This window comes from Lissotriton helveticus, chromosome 4_1, assembly GCF_964261635.1.
Source record: "Lissotriton helveticus chromosome 4_1, aLisHel1.1, whole genome shotgun sequence".
NCBI lineage: Eukaryota > Metazoa > Chordata > Amphibia > Caudata > Salamandridae > Lissotriton > Lissotriton helveticus.
In genome coordinates, this window is record NC_136063.1 from 1,835,738,808 (window position 1) to 1,835,753,726 (window position 14,919).

Here is a 14,919-nt window from a genome sequence, read left to right on the forward strand (position 1 = left end):
GGCACAATCCCCTGCTCCATATTTACAAAGAGGTGTTAAACCACTTTGCGCGGCTTAAGCCCGCTTTTCTAAATATGGTACTGTTTCACAGAGGTATCTGCGAGAAAGGGGCGTACAATGGCTTTTGATGTGGGCGTTTCAACACAACACCCATTGCTTTTTGACGCTACCACATATTTATAAGGATTTGTAAATCTGAGGCAGCGCGAAAAACTAACTCCACTGAATAGCAGGCGTTAGATTGGCGCAACGAGGAGAAATACCTTTATTTCTCCTAAGTTTTGCTTTTTCTACGGGTGCTGCAATCTGCAGCACACATAGAAGGAGCAGAACGCCTTTAAAAATTGTTTATGTACAGGAAGGTGCCCTTTCCTGCACATGAACAATTATCCCTGCAACACAGACATCCTTGCACCATGGTGTAAGGATGTCTGTGCTTCAGGGATGATTCCCTGCAATGCAGGCATCCTTGTACCATGGTGCAAGGGTGCCTGCCTTGAAGCATTGTAGTGAATCATCCCTGCAATGCAGGCTTCCTTGCACCATGGAGCAAGTGTGTCTGCATTGGTGCTAGGCAGCTTTATTTAGTGCCAGTTCAAGGGAAAACACAGGGGTATGCCATATTCTTGTAAATACGGCACATCCTTGCATTTTTTTAAATGACGCAGTGCGGTGCAGTTAAATTGCTTACAGTGCTTGCTGCACAATTTCTTTGTAAATATTCCCCAAAGAGTCAGAAGCATAGAGAAATGCCCACTTTCTAGAAGTGACAATTTCTAAAATAGTAATGTAAAATCTAACTACACCAGTAAGCAGAATTTATCACTACCATTAAAAACATACCAGACATGGCAACACTACTCCTTTCAGATCAGGAATTACCACCTATACATTTGTGAGAGAATTCCCAAAGCTAACCTATGAGAGGAGTAGACCTCATAGTAGTGAGAAACAAAATAGGCTGTTTGTCACTACCAGGACATGCCACACAATAAAGGAACATCTCCTACCTTTTAGCCACACACCACCCTGCCCATAGGGCTACCTAGGTCCTGCCCTAGGGGTGACTTACATGTGGTACAAGGGGAGGTTATGGCTTGGCAAGTGGTTTTAAATGGCAAGTAAAAGTTGCAGTAAACTGTGCACGCAGGCCCTTCAGTGGCAGGCCTGAGACAGGTTTGAAAGGCTACGTCTGTGGGTGGCACATGCAGTGCTGCAGGCCCACTAGTAGCATTTAATTTCCAGGCCCTGGGAAAATGGGATACCACTTTACAAGGGAATTCAAAGTAAATCAAATATGCCAAACAGGTGTAACCCAATCATACCATATTTAGAGGAGAGAGCCCATGCACTTTCAGCACTGATTAGCAGTGGTAAAGTGCCCAGAGTCCTGAAACTAACAAAAAGATGGTTAGAGAAATAGGCGGAGGAAGCCAGAAAGTTTAGGAATAATCCTGCAAAAAGGGCCAGGTCCAACAGTGGCACGATCAGTGTGGCAGGCCCTCTAGTAGCATTTGATTTATATGCCCTGGGCACTGTTAATCCCACCTTACTAGGGACTTACAAGTAATTTAAATATGGCAATTGGGTATACACCAATCTTACTGTTAAACCTGGCATCCTTGATGTGGTTCCCCTATCTTTTTGCCTCTACCACCTCTATTTTGAACTGTGTGCTGGACTTCTTGTTTGCTGGTTTATGTACTCTGGGCACTTTTCCACAGCTGTTCAGTGCTAAAGTGCAAGAGCTTTTTGTGTCAATAATAATTCAGATTGTTTCTCCACGATCTGCATATTTGGTTTACTGGTAAGGCCCTGGTAAAGTGCATTATGTGTGCCCAGGGCCTGAAAATCAAATTCTACTAGTAGACCTCCAACACTGGTTGTGCCACCCACATGAGTAGCCCTGTAAATGTGTCTGAGGTATGCTATTGCAATGTCTGTGAGTGTAGTTTTAAACTGCCATGTTGACCTGAAATGTGCACCCATTTGCCAGGCCCTAACCTTCTATTCTGCTACATATAAGGCACTGCTAAGGTATGCCCAAGGTACCCCCATGTGCAGGATGCAGTGTATGTGAAAGGTAGGACATGTACTGGTGTGTTTTACATGTCCTGATAGCGACATACTGCCAATGTCATTTTTAACTATTGCAAGACTAGCTCTCCTGTAAGTGGCCATTTTCATATTTAATCATCCTGTGCCTCTGCCTGCCTACGGAGTCAAATCAAATCAAAATAAGCTTTTTTCGGTGCAGATAAAACCTCCATAAAAGCAAATTAAACAAGGAAAATCATTCCTAGGTTACATCATAATTAAAAATCATTAAAATAACAGGTCTATATTTGTACAAGTTAAGGGGGACAGAGATTAGTAAATCTTAACACTAATATTTGTACAATATACAGAGAGGTCATTGAACTGTTGTAGGGCAGCCATTATAGATCATAATCGATTCATTTTATTGCACAAAACAAGTTGAACAAGGTAGTTCATGCTAATTAAAAGTGCTAGGGCCCCATTCACAGAATGAACTTAAGACTCAATCCTAAACTTACTACTATTTTGGTATTCACAGAATGCACTTACAACTTTTGCCATTCACAGAATGCACTTACTACTTTTGGTATTCACAGAATGAACTTACTACTTTTGGTATTCACAGAAGTTAGGATTTTGTCTTAAGTCTGTCTTAAGACAAACTTAAGACAGACTTAAGACAGACTTAAGTTAGGATTTTGTCTTAAGTCTGTCTTAAGTTTGTCTTAAGTCTGTCTTAAGTCTGTCTTAAGTCTGTCTTAAGTTTGTCTTAAGTCTGTCTTAAGTCTGTCTTAAGTCTGTCTTAAGTTTGTCTTAAGACAAACTTAAGACAAAATCCTAACTTCTGTGAATACCAAAAGTAGTAAGTGCATTCTGTGAATACCAAAATAGTAGTAAGTTTAGGATTGAGTCTTAGGTTCATTTTGTGATTCGGGCCCCTAGTGAATATTTAGTACAAATACTTGTATATAGTGCATGGTGTCTCGTCTTATCTTAACTCCTTATCAAAACTCCTTCCATCACTCTAAATGCAGACCAGGTCTATTCAGCCCAGCGATGAGTCACCCAGGCAAGGCAGGGCACACCCAAACACCAGCCAGTGACTGTCTAGAGTGAATGCACATCCCCAGCTCCTGTCACTCCAAAACCAGATACTCAATACACAACGAGTTAGATAGACACAGGATGCTAAAGCAAGGAAATACCCATGTTCTAAAAGTGGCATTTCAAACACTGAATTTAAAAAAAACCTTTACCAAAGGGTGCGTTCATAAATTCTGAGTTCAGAGAGCCTAAAATCCATTTCTCCATCTTGTCCCTCTGGAAAATTATACTTGTAAAATTTACAAAACAACTCCCATGTTAGCCTATAGGACAGATAGCTATTCAATAGTGAAAAATGAAATGCACAGTATTTCAATATCAGCACTATCACAGCATGTTACACACACCAGTACCTGTCCTATCTTTCACATACACTGCACCCTGCCCATGGGGGTACCGTAGGCCTAGCTTAGGGGTGCCTTATATGTAAATAAAGGAAAGGGTTGGATCCAGCAAGTGGGTGCATTTGCCAGGGCAACATGGCAGTTTACAACTTTGTGCACAGACACTATAGGGGTAGGTCTGAGACTTACAGGGCTTCTAATGTGGGTGGCACAACCAGTGCTGCAATCCCACTAGTAGCATTTGATTTACAGGCCCTGACACACACTGTGCACTTTACTAGAGACCTACCAGTAAATCAAATACGCCAATCATTGATAACCAATGATATTCACAATTTGCACAGAGCATATGCACTTTATCACTAATCAGCAGTGGTAAATTGCCCACAATCCTAAAGCCAACTGTGGCAAAGTAATCTTGTGGCTTGGCCATCCCCATTTTATTTCTGACAGGTGCTGGTGGTAACTAACTCTGACTGTCCCTGGGCTCTGTCTAACTAGGCCAAGGGCCAGTGCTATGCTGAAAAGACACCTAGAATACAGTGAAAACACCTACATACACTAGGATACAGTACTGGTTAGGTTACCCCTGTGATTGGCATTACCTCCCCTATAAGGCCCTATACATAACAGGGTAGGAGGGTCAAACTCCCTTTAAGACCCTGGTATATAATAGGGCATGGCAGTTTAGAGGCCAACAGCCCTTTCTGCACTTGCATGTGTTCAGTGCTGAGGCCCGATGTCAGTTTAAAAGAATGCCTATGTTGCAAGACTGCTTTTAAAAGGCAAATTGTACCAACACTAGACTTTGATGTTTGATGCACTTACAAATCAATAAACACATTTTATGGGCATATTTGGTACTCCAGGGCCTTCCCTAGGTGTCCCAGAGGTTGGGGGGGGTCAAGAGTCAAGCTGCCCACATTCAACCCCGAGCCATCCTGGATCCCTGGTTTGTCTCACTGGAAAGCTCCGGAGGTCGGACTTCCACTTGTTTGACCGGGAGCTCATCGCAAGGCAAGCCGAATCCAGACAGGCTGAGAGCTTTGAGGGACCCCAGGAAGAAAAGTTCCTGGATCCCTGACTTTGTCCTGGTATAGCATGACCAGATGTCCCAATAGGCGCTATAGGTTTCTATGTGCTATATAGTGTTAAATCTTAAAAAATACATATCTCCCGTTCACTACGTTGGATTTTTCATTTTGGTATTATTTTAAAGATAGAAATATTTACTATTTTTTAAATTGGTGTTGGATTTTTATTATGTGTTGTGTCTTAATTCTTTACTGAAAAGGTGTTTTAAAATGCTTTACATACCTGTTTTTCATGTTAAGCCTGTCTTATCGAAGCCAAGCTACCAAGGGTTGAGCATGGGAATAATTTTCTAAGACCTATATATTGTGTTAGTGGTCTTATTGCTAATGGTAGATATATATTTACCAGTGCTAATCACCCACTTCCATCATAAAAAAAACAGGGTCTGAAAAATAGGAGGCAAAGGGATAAACCTGTCAAAAGGGCCAGGTCTAACAATAGTTTAATTTAGAACTGATGTAAAGACAGTGATTCCATACATGTGATATTGAAAGATACAAGGCATGCTTAACATGTGTAAGTTTCCTGGTCAAAAAGACCACCAATGTTTCAAAAACATGTTATCTGTTGGGTCTATTTAGCGTCCACAGATCAAATTATTTTGCACCTATGACCAACCCACTGTGTGCTTTTCATAGCACTCTTATCGGTTTGTGAATTAGGGTAAATTTATGATGAACATAAGATGTACTTTCTTGAACAGCCCAATTGCTTGTGAATAGGAATACTCCTCTGCTTGTTCCCTGGGCAATCCCAACATGCCCTTCAATCAGTTATGCCAACGCCACTCTCACCACATTTCTCTAAAAAAGACACACGCATTCATACAGTGCCCTTTGTAAGATTGTGGAATTATTTTTATAGTGAAAATATACTTGGACAGGTGCAAACAATGAAAATAAAAGCTGTGCATGGACAATCTACAAGAATTGCCCATTAACACAGTAGTGTGTATCACTACAATAATTGCCAATTAAAACAGTAGTGTGTATCACAATAACTGCCCTACAGTCCCAGTTTGAGCACTTAAACACCGATTTGCGATAGAAGTCTGGAGAAAATTCAATAAGAAAATCCTGGCTGTCCTCAATTAGTGAGAGGGTTAAAAGAAGTTAACCGAAAACAAATGAATTTACTTTTGTGTAGAAATTCTGAGTTTATACTCCATTAATATAATGTAAATAGGCAAGTACTATTAACACAAAATTATTTATGGAAATCAACCACTTGACTATTTTGCTTTCTGAATATATTCTGTACTGCAAATTATTGTGACTATGAATATGTATTTCGAAGTCTTAAAGCTTCTTTCTTGTTCCCCTGGATTTAAATCCCTTACATATCATGAATAAATAAGATGAAAGAAAAGGGAAGAGAATTTGCAAGTGGATGGCCTGTGATTCCCCTAGGATATATTGCTTTTGTCAAGCAGCCCATGGTACACTGATTCAAAGGGAAATGTCTGTGCATTACGAATTTCTTTTTTTCCAAAGGTCATGCGGGGGACGCTCTCTTGCGTCCCTTACTGACACAATGGAAAAGAGTGTAAACAGTCGCTGAATTGCCCATTGTTTGCGTTCGGAAGTTAGAATTGATTCTGCGTCATTAATGCGAAATTGAAAAGTATTCATAATGACCATATTATCTTGGTTTTGTATAGTTTTGGAGCAGAACTGCATTTGTTCTTCTGTTTTCCCCTGTATCAATAGCAAGCGTGATTGCCCAATCAACTAGTTCGCAAGCAATTAATACATCTGACAATTAAACACAATAGTGCAAAGTGCAAAAAGTGCTTATCAAGCCTGCTTTTGGTTCAACATGAATTATGACGAATACACGAAAAACACCCGTTTTTAAACACCTACAAAGATAAACGCTTTTTCTGTATCTATTTATTTACCACATTACACTTTTGAACGGTGTATCCAGCAAAGTAGCTGGAAATAGTCCAAAAAATAAATGTGTGGAATAAAGGCCTGCAACATCTTCTGCCATCGCCCAACAGCAGCTCCCTGCTTCCTGCCCTATGTGCAGTAGATTCTAACCATCGCTCCTTAAGCAGAACTTTTCACAAACTTTTGGCTATATCACTATACAAGAATAAAGAGCAGCCTCGCTATAGAAAATTCACCGGTTGTTGAGCAGTTATCAAGGATTATCAATAGTTTGGTGCCTTTGTACTTTGTGTATTTCACACGCAGGTACATTGAGCACAATTTTGAAGTACCTTGGAGTTCTGGACATACATAATAATGTTGTTTTTGCATAATTTATGCCCACTCCCATCCATTTTGTGCATGTTAAATGCAAAATACCTGATAGTCTAAATATCAGGCACATGCTATTGTACTGCTTAAACATTTTAAAAGTAGTTGCTTAAAACATAAACTTGCATCAAACACTGAAGGGTGGCCAGGTAAATCAGGGAGTTTGAACTCACAAGACTGCTGGATGTTGGCAGGCCCTGGCTCAGAACTTTAAATAATAGAAGGGATTAGGCCTAATACATGATGATAAAACAAAAGGTACCCTTGATTGTCTGCCATATTGGAATAATTCTCTTCAAAACAGACTGTCACTTCTGAGTATAATTTGTGCTTTTGATTCATATGTGTGTTTTTAAACTACTCTTTCTAAAGACCTTAAGTTTCTTCAAACATACAAAAATGTATTCATTTCTTCAGGGATTCATTATAAAAATGATAACTGTTTGTTTATGTCAAGACTAAAGGTCGTATTATGCTTCCCTTTCTTACTTTACTTCTAATAGAATGGCTGATGCAGATTTTAAAGGCAAGAAAGACAGCATAATATTCACCAATGTTTCTTTAATAAAATGATGGCTTTCTACTAAATCTTGGAAAATGCACATTTTGGCATTAGCCCTCAAGCTGCATCTCACTAGGGAAGCCATAAAAGACCGACATTGGTCTGAGGCTGCTTCTGTTCCTGTTCATAGGGAGTGTGGGCGTCGTGTCTCTATTGCAGGAGAGCTAAAGCTGATTAGCATAAAGTTGCTCTCTGTCTATTGTGGCACAGTGAGCAAAAAAGATGGGCTGGTCTGAGGTCCAAAGTAATTACCAGCCTCAATTTAAGAAACCCACCCATCGCTTTTTTGCCTATTAGTGAGATACCCTGAGTGTGATGGAGATGCCAGATGTAGGTCCTGCCACTCGCCGCACCATAGTACTTAAACGCTATCTCACTGTTTACATCTACACAGCAACAATTGGTCTGGTGCTGCTTTAACCCCCTTTCGGAAGTGGCATGGTCTTTTTCATGTTTGACCTTTCCTATTGGTGAAGGACCAAGACTGATTTTCATATGTTTGGTTCATCTCATTAGTGGCACAGTCCGCAGAAAACTATGGACAGGAATGAACTCTAGAGTAAGTGCCAGAGGCTGATATCAATTAGGTATTACTCCCATCACCTTCTTTTGTTTTTTTCGACTCAGTGAAACTCCCTGAGCACAATAGTTATGCCCAAAACTGGTGGCTCTTAGCTCACTGTGCCACATGACCCAGGCTGCAACTCACTGAGCCTGATAATATTCTGATGTTGTGGGTGTTTCCATTCAGAGGAGATGCTCCCCACAATTTTGGCAGAAGTATTGTAGCTTTTTAAATACACTTGTTCCCCTTCAGTGACAGCTGCGAGTTTATGTTTTACACAACTACTCTTAAAATGTTTACGCAGCACCATAGAATGTGCTTGATAGTTAGACTATGAGGTATATTGCATTTAACAAGCTTGGGCACAGTCTGTGTTGCCACGGGAGAAAAACATGACTTAAATGCATCTCATCATAATTACAGGTGGCTAAGATTAATTCAAGCATTTCACCATAAACCTAAATGGCAAATAAAGTGGGTCTATTCACATATATGTTACCCTGGCCGTACTCTCGGCTCATTCCTAAATTCGAGGAACAAGCAGGGAGTAATCATACTTACGCCTTCCTTGGTCTAGAATTCAGAGGTAAGCCAGGAGTATTACAAGAGTAAGTCACAGCAGAATCTTTGTAAATTGGACCCAACGCTCTAATCTCTAAAGCTAAAACAATGCTATACCATTTGTCCCTTGCACCGAGTCACTGGGGGCCACATTTCAAATACGACACCAATAGGAAATCCTCAAATTTCCGAAGTAAAACCTGGGGCCCGATATATTAGTGCAAGGATAATTTGCAATCCCTGTGGTAGTTACCACATGTCATTTCCATTGCAGTTGCTGCTAGATGTTTACCTGACAAATTGAAGCAGTTCAAACCTGCCGAAATGTACGGAGGCTCAGAAGAGGCAACGCATGCAGAATGCGGTGTGTTAATAGAGCATCCACATGCTGTGCCTAATTTTCCAGGGCTATGAGTTATTTACAGTACAGGGTAAACAGCAAACTCTGGGATATTGATATTTACTGTACATGATAGATACCTCACCCCCATCTCCATACTCATAATCAGTGCATAAATCTAAAGGAGAAATCACTGGTGAAATGCCTTCCACCATAGAGTCAGTATGCAGATTATTGAACAGGTGGATTCCTTTTCAATTGTAGTGCATCCTCCAGAAATCTGAGGAAGTTGCATTAACCAATCAACTCTAAATCAGACCCTTTGTCATAAAAAGAGAAAACTGGAAGAGAAAAGGACATGTGGTGCTTGTGCGCGGCAATTGCAAATCATCATTTCTGTACATTCCTCCTGGAATTCACAGCTATAACAAAAACGAATTGAACACAAAGAATTCAAGAATGTGAGCAGATGGCACTATGCAGGAAACGAGAGAAGACGCGTACCTACACCAGGGCTTGTTTTGGTTCATTGAAAACACACGACTCCCGTGTTTCCCAAACAAATTCTAATTTGTTCAGAGAAGATGCCCATGTGCGGAAAAAGACAGCTCTTTACCGTGAACAATTTGATATCATGCCAACCAAAACAACCTGCTGTTTCACAAAAATATAAGTACTCAACTTATAAATGCAACTCTTTTGAATTGATAGGGCTGCTTTCATTGGCTTGAAGAAACACGAGTTTTGACCAATCATAAAATGTCCTCATTTAGAAATAGACATGAGTCCCTGTCCCACGCCACATATGCTCGTTTATTATATGTTAACATAGACTTTTATCTTGCTATATTGCCATTAGTGTGGTCTTGCAGCGCTCTTATGTTAGGTGCATGCATTCCACCACAGTTCAGAGTCTGTTTTCTGTTTTCAGTAACATCAGTAGTGTGGGTGCAGCTGATATTTTTTGTATGTGTTTGTTGTGTTCTGTGATCTTTGAAGCCAGAGTTAGTTACCAGTTCTGGTACATGCCATCTAAAGTAGTGGTATGTGTATTGCCCAGCTTGGGAATTAACTGAGACAATGGTGTATTGTGAGGGTCCACTATATCATTTAAATCAGTTTAGATGTTGGGTGTTTGTTGGTATAGACTGTGGTCTGTTGCTTTTGAGAGGAGTATTGTTTATGAAGCTTGGAGTGCTATAGTGAGCGCTCTGTGTAGCGCTCAACGCCCATCTGCCTCTTATTACAGGACTTCTCCCCTTAACAAAGGACCAAGCAGAAGTTGTCACCAAGCGATATCCACTCATAAAAGTTCAGAATAATGTCATAATATTAATGTATTGATATTTAGATTTAACCTTAGCAGCCAAATACCAGCATTTCCAAAAATATTTAACAATCAAGGACACGTTTGCTTGGTTTGTAGTTTATTACGTGTTATGTTTATCACATACTTTGTGAGAAATGATGGTAAAAGAGTGCCTTTATCAAATAACCTCAATTATATTTTGATGGATGAGGTTTCCCATAATCAGATGCACACTATAAACCCTTGTAGAATCTCAGCATCGGGAAAGAAAGGTGGTGTAGAAAATCTGCATTTTCAACTTAAATATTTTGCCTTTTGCTGGACCTTACGTTTTTGCCTGCTCTGGAACTCTGTTCACTTTACCTCTGCTAACAGGACTATCTGTGCCTGTGCTACCTATTTAACCATGTTTAAATTGGCATATTCCTAATTGGCAAATCTAACTTATCTATATGTCCCTAGTATATGGTGTAAAAAAGTGCACCCATGGCTGGAAGTTAAACGCACACTGGTTAAAGGCAGCACCTATTATGCCACTCACTAAACCGGCAGGGCAAAAAAATGGCTTCAGGTCTATTTTGTGTTGCCTGACTGTTGGAGTGTAAACATGCACTACAACCTGCCAAAAGATACCCTTTTTAACTATAGTAAGTCACCCCTAAGTAAGCCTTGCATTCCACAAGGTAGGGTGCATGGTATTTAATAGTGGGAAATGGGGAAAATTAATGTTACAATGTTCCTACAGTAACAAGGCCCAAAAAGCTATTTTCACGGAAGCAGGCCTAGATGTCCTATCTAGAAAACAAGAGTACAGATTAACATACTAATACTGTATCTCAGGAATGAGACCAGCTACGAAAATATTCAAACAACTACTTTTAATAGTTAATAAAAATACAATTCAATAGTGAACTCGGATTTGTAATAAATATTAAGGAAAAGTAACTTTTAGAATATTATCCTTTATCTGCCTGAAGTGTTAGAAGACTAATTAGCATATGTCTTTGCTAGCCTCTTGACATCCCGGAGCTGTGGGTATCATTGAAAGGAAGAAAACAAGATGCCAAGACAATTCTTGTGTATCCACTGTCTGGTTGCTGAAGGGCCCTGCTTTTGTTCTATCAGACTTCTTTCTTTGAATTTGTTGTGGGTGCAATACCTGGATTTTAGTGTTAGAGGTGGGACAAGACTAGGATTATCATAGTACACCTACCAGAAACACACCCAGCGCTTAGGGTGGCTGAGGACTTTCACCATTTTGGGCCTGCCCACTTTAAGGCAAACGGGAAATACTAAAAATGTGCTTAGGGTTGGCCCTGGGAACTTAATCCAGCCAGAATGTATCATAATTACACATTTGTAAAGTGCAAACAAATCACCCCTAAGGGTATCTATACGCTGGGGGATGCTCAGTGAGAATAAGTGAGCTATATTGGCCAGATTTACGTTATGCTGAGCTGAGCTGCCACTGGTGGCGGACTCAAACTGTGAGTCCGGCACTCCGGAGTCAGCTGCTCTGACTTCTGTGCCACACCTCTACCTCTGCGCCACACTTCTCCCTTCATCAAATATCAAAAGACACTACTTAAGGGTAGAGAAGCATGAGTGTTGTGGCAAGATGTTATAAAAGTCTTTCCCTAGTCCTTGAACAGAAACATTGGGTGTGCACACTTTCATTGATGCACTTTGTTCACTGAAATATATCTTAGGCCCAGGCTCTGTCTATGTGCACACATATAAGTGTGGGTCTCCTCTCTGGAATACTGTGTGCCTCCATTTTGGATTCTTGACCAGCCTCATATCCTTTAACAATGTCTTAACAACAGTGCTTCAACTACAGACCAACTCTGGCACCCCCTCACTCTTCCCTGTGTCCAATAGGCTGAGCAAACAAATTAAATCATCAATCAGAAAAACCTTAATGTCACTCCTGTCAGGTTATAGAAGAGTATGGTGTGCTTCTATCTCAGTTTCAGGCAGTGGCCTTAGTGTCATGTTTCCCCTGCACAATGACTATCACAATAAATGCATTCTAGTAGAAAAACGTGTGATGCCCCTTCTGGATTTCATTTCTCCTGAATTGAACCAATGCATTCTCCTCCCCTTCCTACTTTCTTACTATTTCTCATTCACCTCCTATTTTTTGCTTTCTGTTCTGCACATTTTTATTCCACTTCATGGGTTAATAACCATTCCTGGTGCCAGTATACTTGCCTGCATCATTAAGGTGTGCTGTAAAAATGAAATCAGGATCAAGAGCTTCTCCAGTTCGAGTGATTGTGGTGGCCGTGGTGCGCTATACAAACAGTAAATAATATAATTTGCGGTTGATCCTTTCATTCCAAGAGGAGCTCTAGGTTATGAAAATAAATTGTTCCTTACACATTTCTGATTGCATTGTGTCCCACTCATAGACTAATTTGCATTGCCACCTGGCACATGTTTATCAGAAGAAGACATAATAGGAAGTGTGTGAAATAGGATTGGCATGTTTGTGGCTGATAACTATTTGGAATGGAAAACAAAGTAGTGCGCGCTATCAAGAAAGCACTCCACTCCAACCTGCTATTTCAAGTGCCCTCGATGTTGAAGAGTGTTTTGGAACTGAAAGATTATTACATTACCATTTGCATTCAACATCTTGCTTAATTACATCTGACTCAAATGTTAAGGAAAAAAACAGCAAGGCGATGGATGGAAAGGATGAATTAATCTCAGCCACTGGCAATGGCCCAGTGCCGCATACTAAACCATCATTTCTTCCCCACCATGCCGCCTCAGTTTGGACACAGCTTTATGCAAATAAGTCTTGATCCAGCTCCTAATAGGAACAGTAAAGCCGAAACTGTCAGGCCAAGTCCTCCCTGAACCAGAGCGCATGCAACCCAGCACACGTTTTGCCCATTTTAGGGCTCTTTAGCAAGGTCTATCTTGGTTCCAGTGGCACAGTGAGCCCAAGACCCCCATCTGGGCATACCAGGGGGCATTTAGGACATCAAAAACAAAAACATCAACTGAATGGATGCAATTCTTTAATTAATCTCTGTCACAGGCAATTGTTTGGGCCACTTCCCAATCCATATTTTTTGCCCACCACACCACCTCAGTTTGGACCCAGCCCTATGCAAATTATTTTGACCTTGTTCCTCATTGCAACAGCCCAGTCCGAACTGCAAGGCAATTCCCTCCCTTAAACAGAACACAAGCAACTCAGTACTGGTTTTGAACTAATTAGGGCTCTTCAGCAAGGTATAGCTTGGTTCCACTGGCACAGTGAGTCCAGGACCCACATCTGGGATGACCTGGTCTGGCAGTTCGGGCTGGACTGCTCCCATTGGACCAGGGTCAAGACTGATTTGCATACGGCTGGGTCCAAACTGAGGTGGCATAGTGGGCAAAAGAGTAATGGACTGGGGTGTGGCCTGAGTAATTATCAGTGGCTGAGAACAATTAATGCATTCCATCTATCATCTTTTTATATCCTTTACAAAGTTAAGGAGGTTAACTCTGATATTTCAAGCAGAATAAAACACTTTTAAAACTACAGCAAAATTACTCGATATTCCACGGAATTCCATGAGAAGCGTAACTCACCATTTAGCACCATTTTCCTAGCACAAAATGCACAGTTTCATCCAAAATGGAGCTGGGGATATGTTTTGCATTATGCAAATAGCATATAATGCAACAGAACATGAACAGCAGGAGCCAGCAGCCACTTGTGCTCGCTGGTTTTGTTGTTCCTCTGCAACTACAGTCGAATCTATGTGCCAAATTAATCTTAATTATGCAAAAGGGTATATTCTTTTGTAAATGTCAGTAATTTTGCAAAAATGTCCTAATATGCTAGTGTTATTAAAATCTCAACCAGGTTGGAAAATTCAGTGATGATCTGCAGGAAAGGTGCGACTTACCAATGCACATAACAGGTCAACGGCCTCCAAAATGAGCTCCTGGTGGCCAATGCGTGTAACTCCCAGCTCTTCCAGTTCCTGGTGGGTGATGTGCAACAGCTGCTCTCCATTGATCTTTTCTCGCTCAAAATTTTTAATGTATTGTTGAAGACAGTCATCGAGGCCTGCCAAAAGAAGAAAGACAGGTTAGAGAGTGAGAACGAATGTTAATTTCACATCTCAACAGGATAACTCAAACAGATTGATTAATTCTTTGTAATGGCTTCTACAACATCAATGTAATATTATACAGTGTGGCCAAATTAAAAAAAACATTTACTTTTGCAAAGTAAAAAAGCTTAATTGATTAAGCGAATTCTAAGGTCATGATTCACACCAGAAGTAGACATTTACTTTTTGTGATAGTTGAGAAGCAACCAAGTTAAGATCTTCATCTGTTGTCACAGGGTTAATAACATGGATGTTCAGAAGGGACTCTTGGGAATGACAACAGCAAACATTGCTAACAACCAAGATGGCATAACTTTGAAAATATTCACAAACATTTGCAATGCTTTGCCACCCTAACCTTATACCTAAATAACCTGTCAGTGGTACCATAAGTATGAGAAAGTGACCCAGACTCCCTACTCCAACTCTTCTATGGATGTAGGGCAAGGGATTTCTCCTTAGGGGAAAACTTCTCCACGTGGAGTCAAAAAAAGGTAGAAGCGTACACAGGCACTTTTAACATAGCCCTATGACTGTGGACTGGACACCAAAAGGACAATTTGCAGGCTTGGGGTTAGTGTAATCAGGCATATGTCAGGAATTAAAGT

The 14,919-nt window shown here is 40.6% G+C and overlaps 1 protein-coding gene across 1 annotated transcript in view; it reads right to left on the reverse strand.

Moving 5' to 3' along the window:
• LOC144828230 (connector enhancer of kinase suppressor of ras 2-like) overlaps window positions 1-14,701 on the reverse strand; it is a 2,060,726-nt gene extending 2,046,025 nt beyond the window's left edge. Inside the window, exons 1-2 of the mRNA XM_078686315.1 lie at window positions 14,686-14,701; window positions 14,102-14,265 (exon numbers count right to left, since the gene is read on the reverse strand). Of these exons, the coding sequence (XP_078542441.1) occupies window positions 14,102-14,265; window positions 14,686-14,701 (180 nt within the window). The remainder of the gene's footprint in view (window positions 1-14,101; window positions 14,266-14,685) is intronic.
• Between the last annotated feature and the right edge of the window lie 218 nt (window positions 14,702-14,919).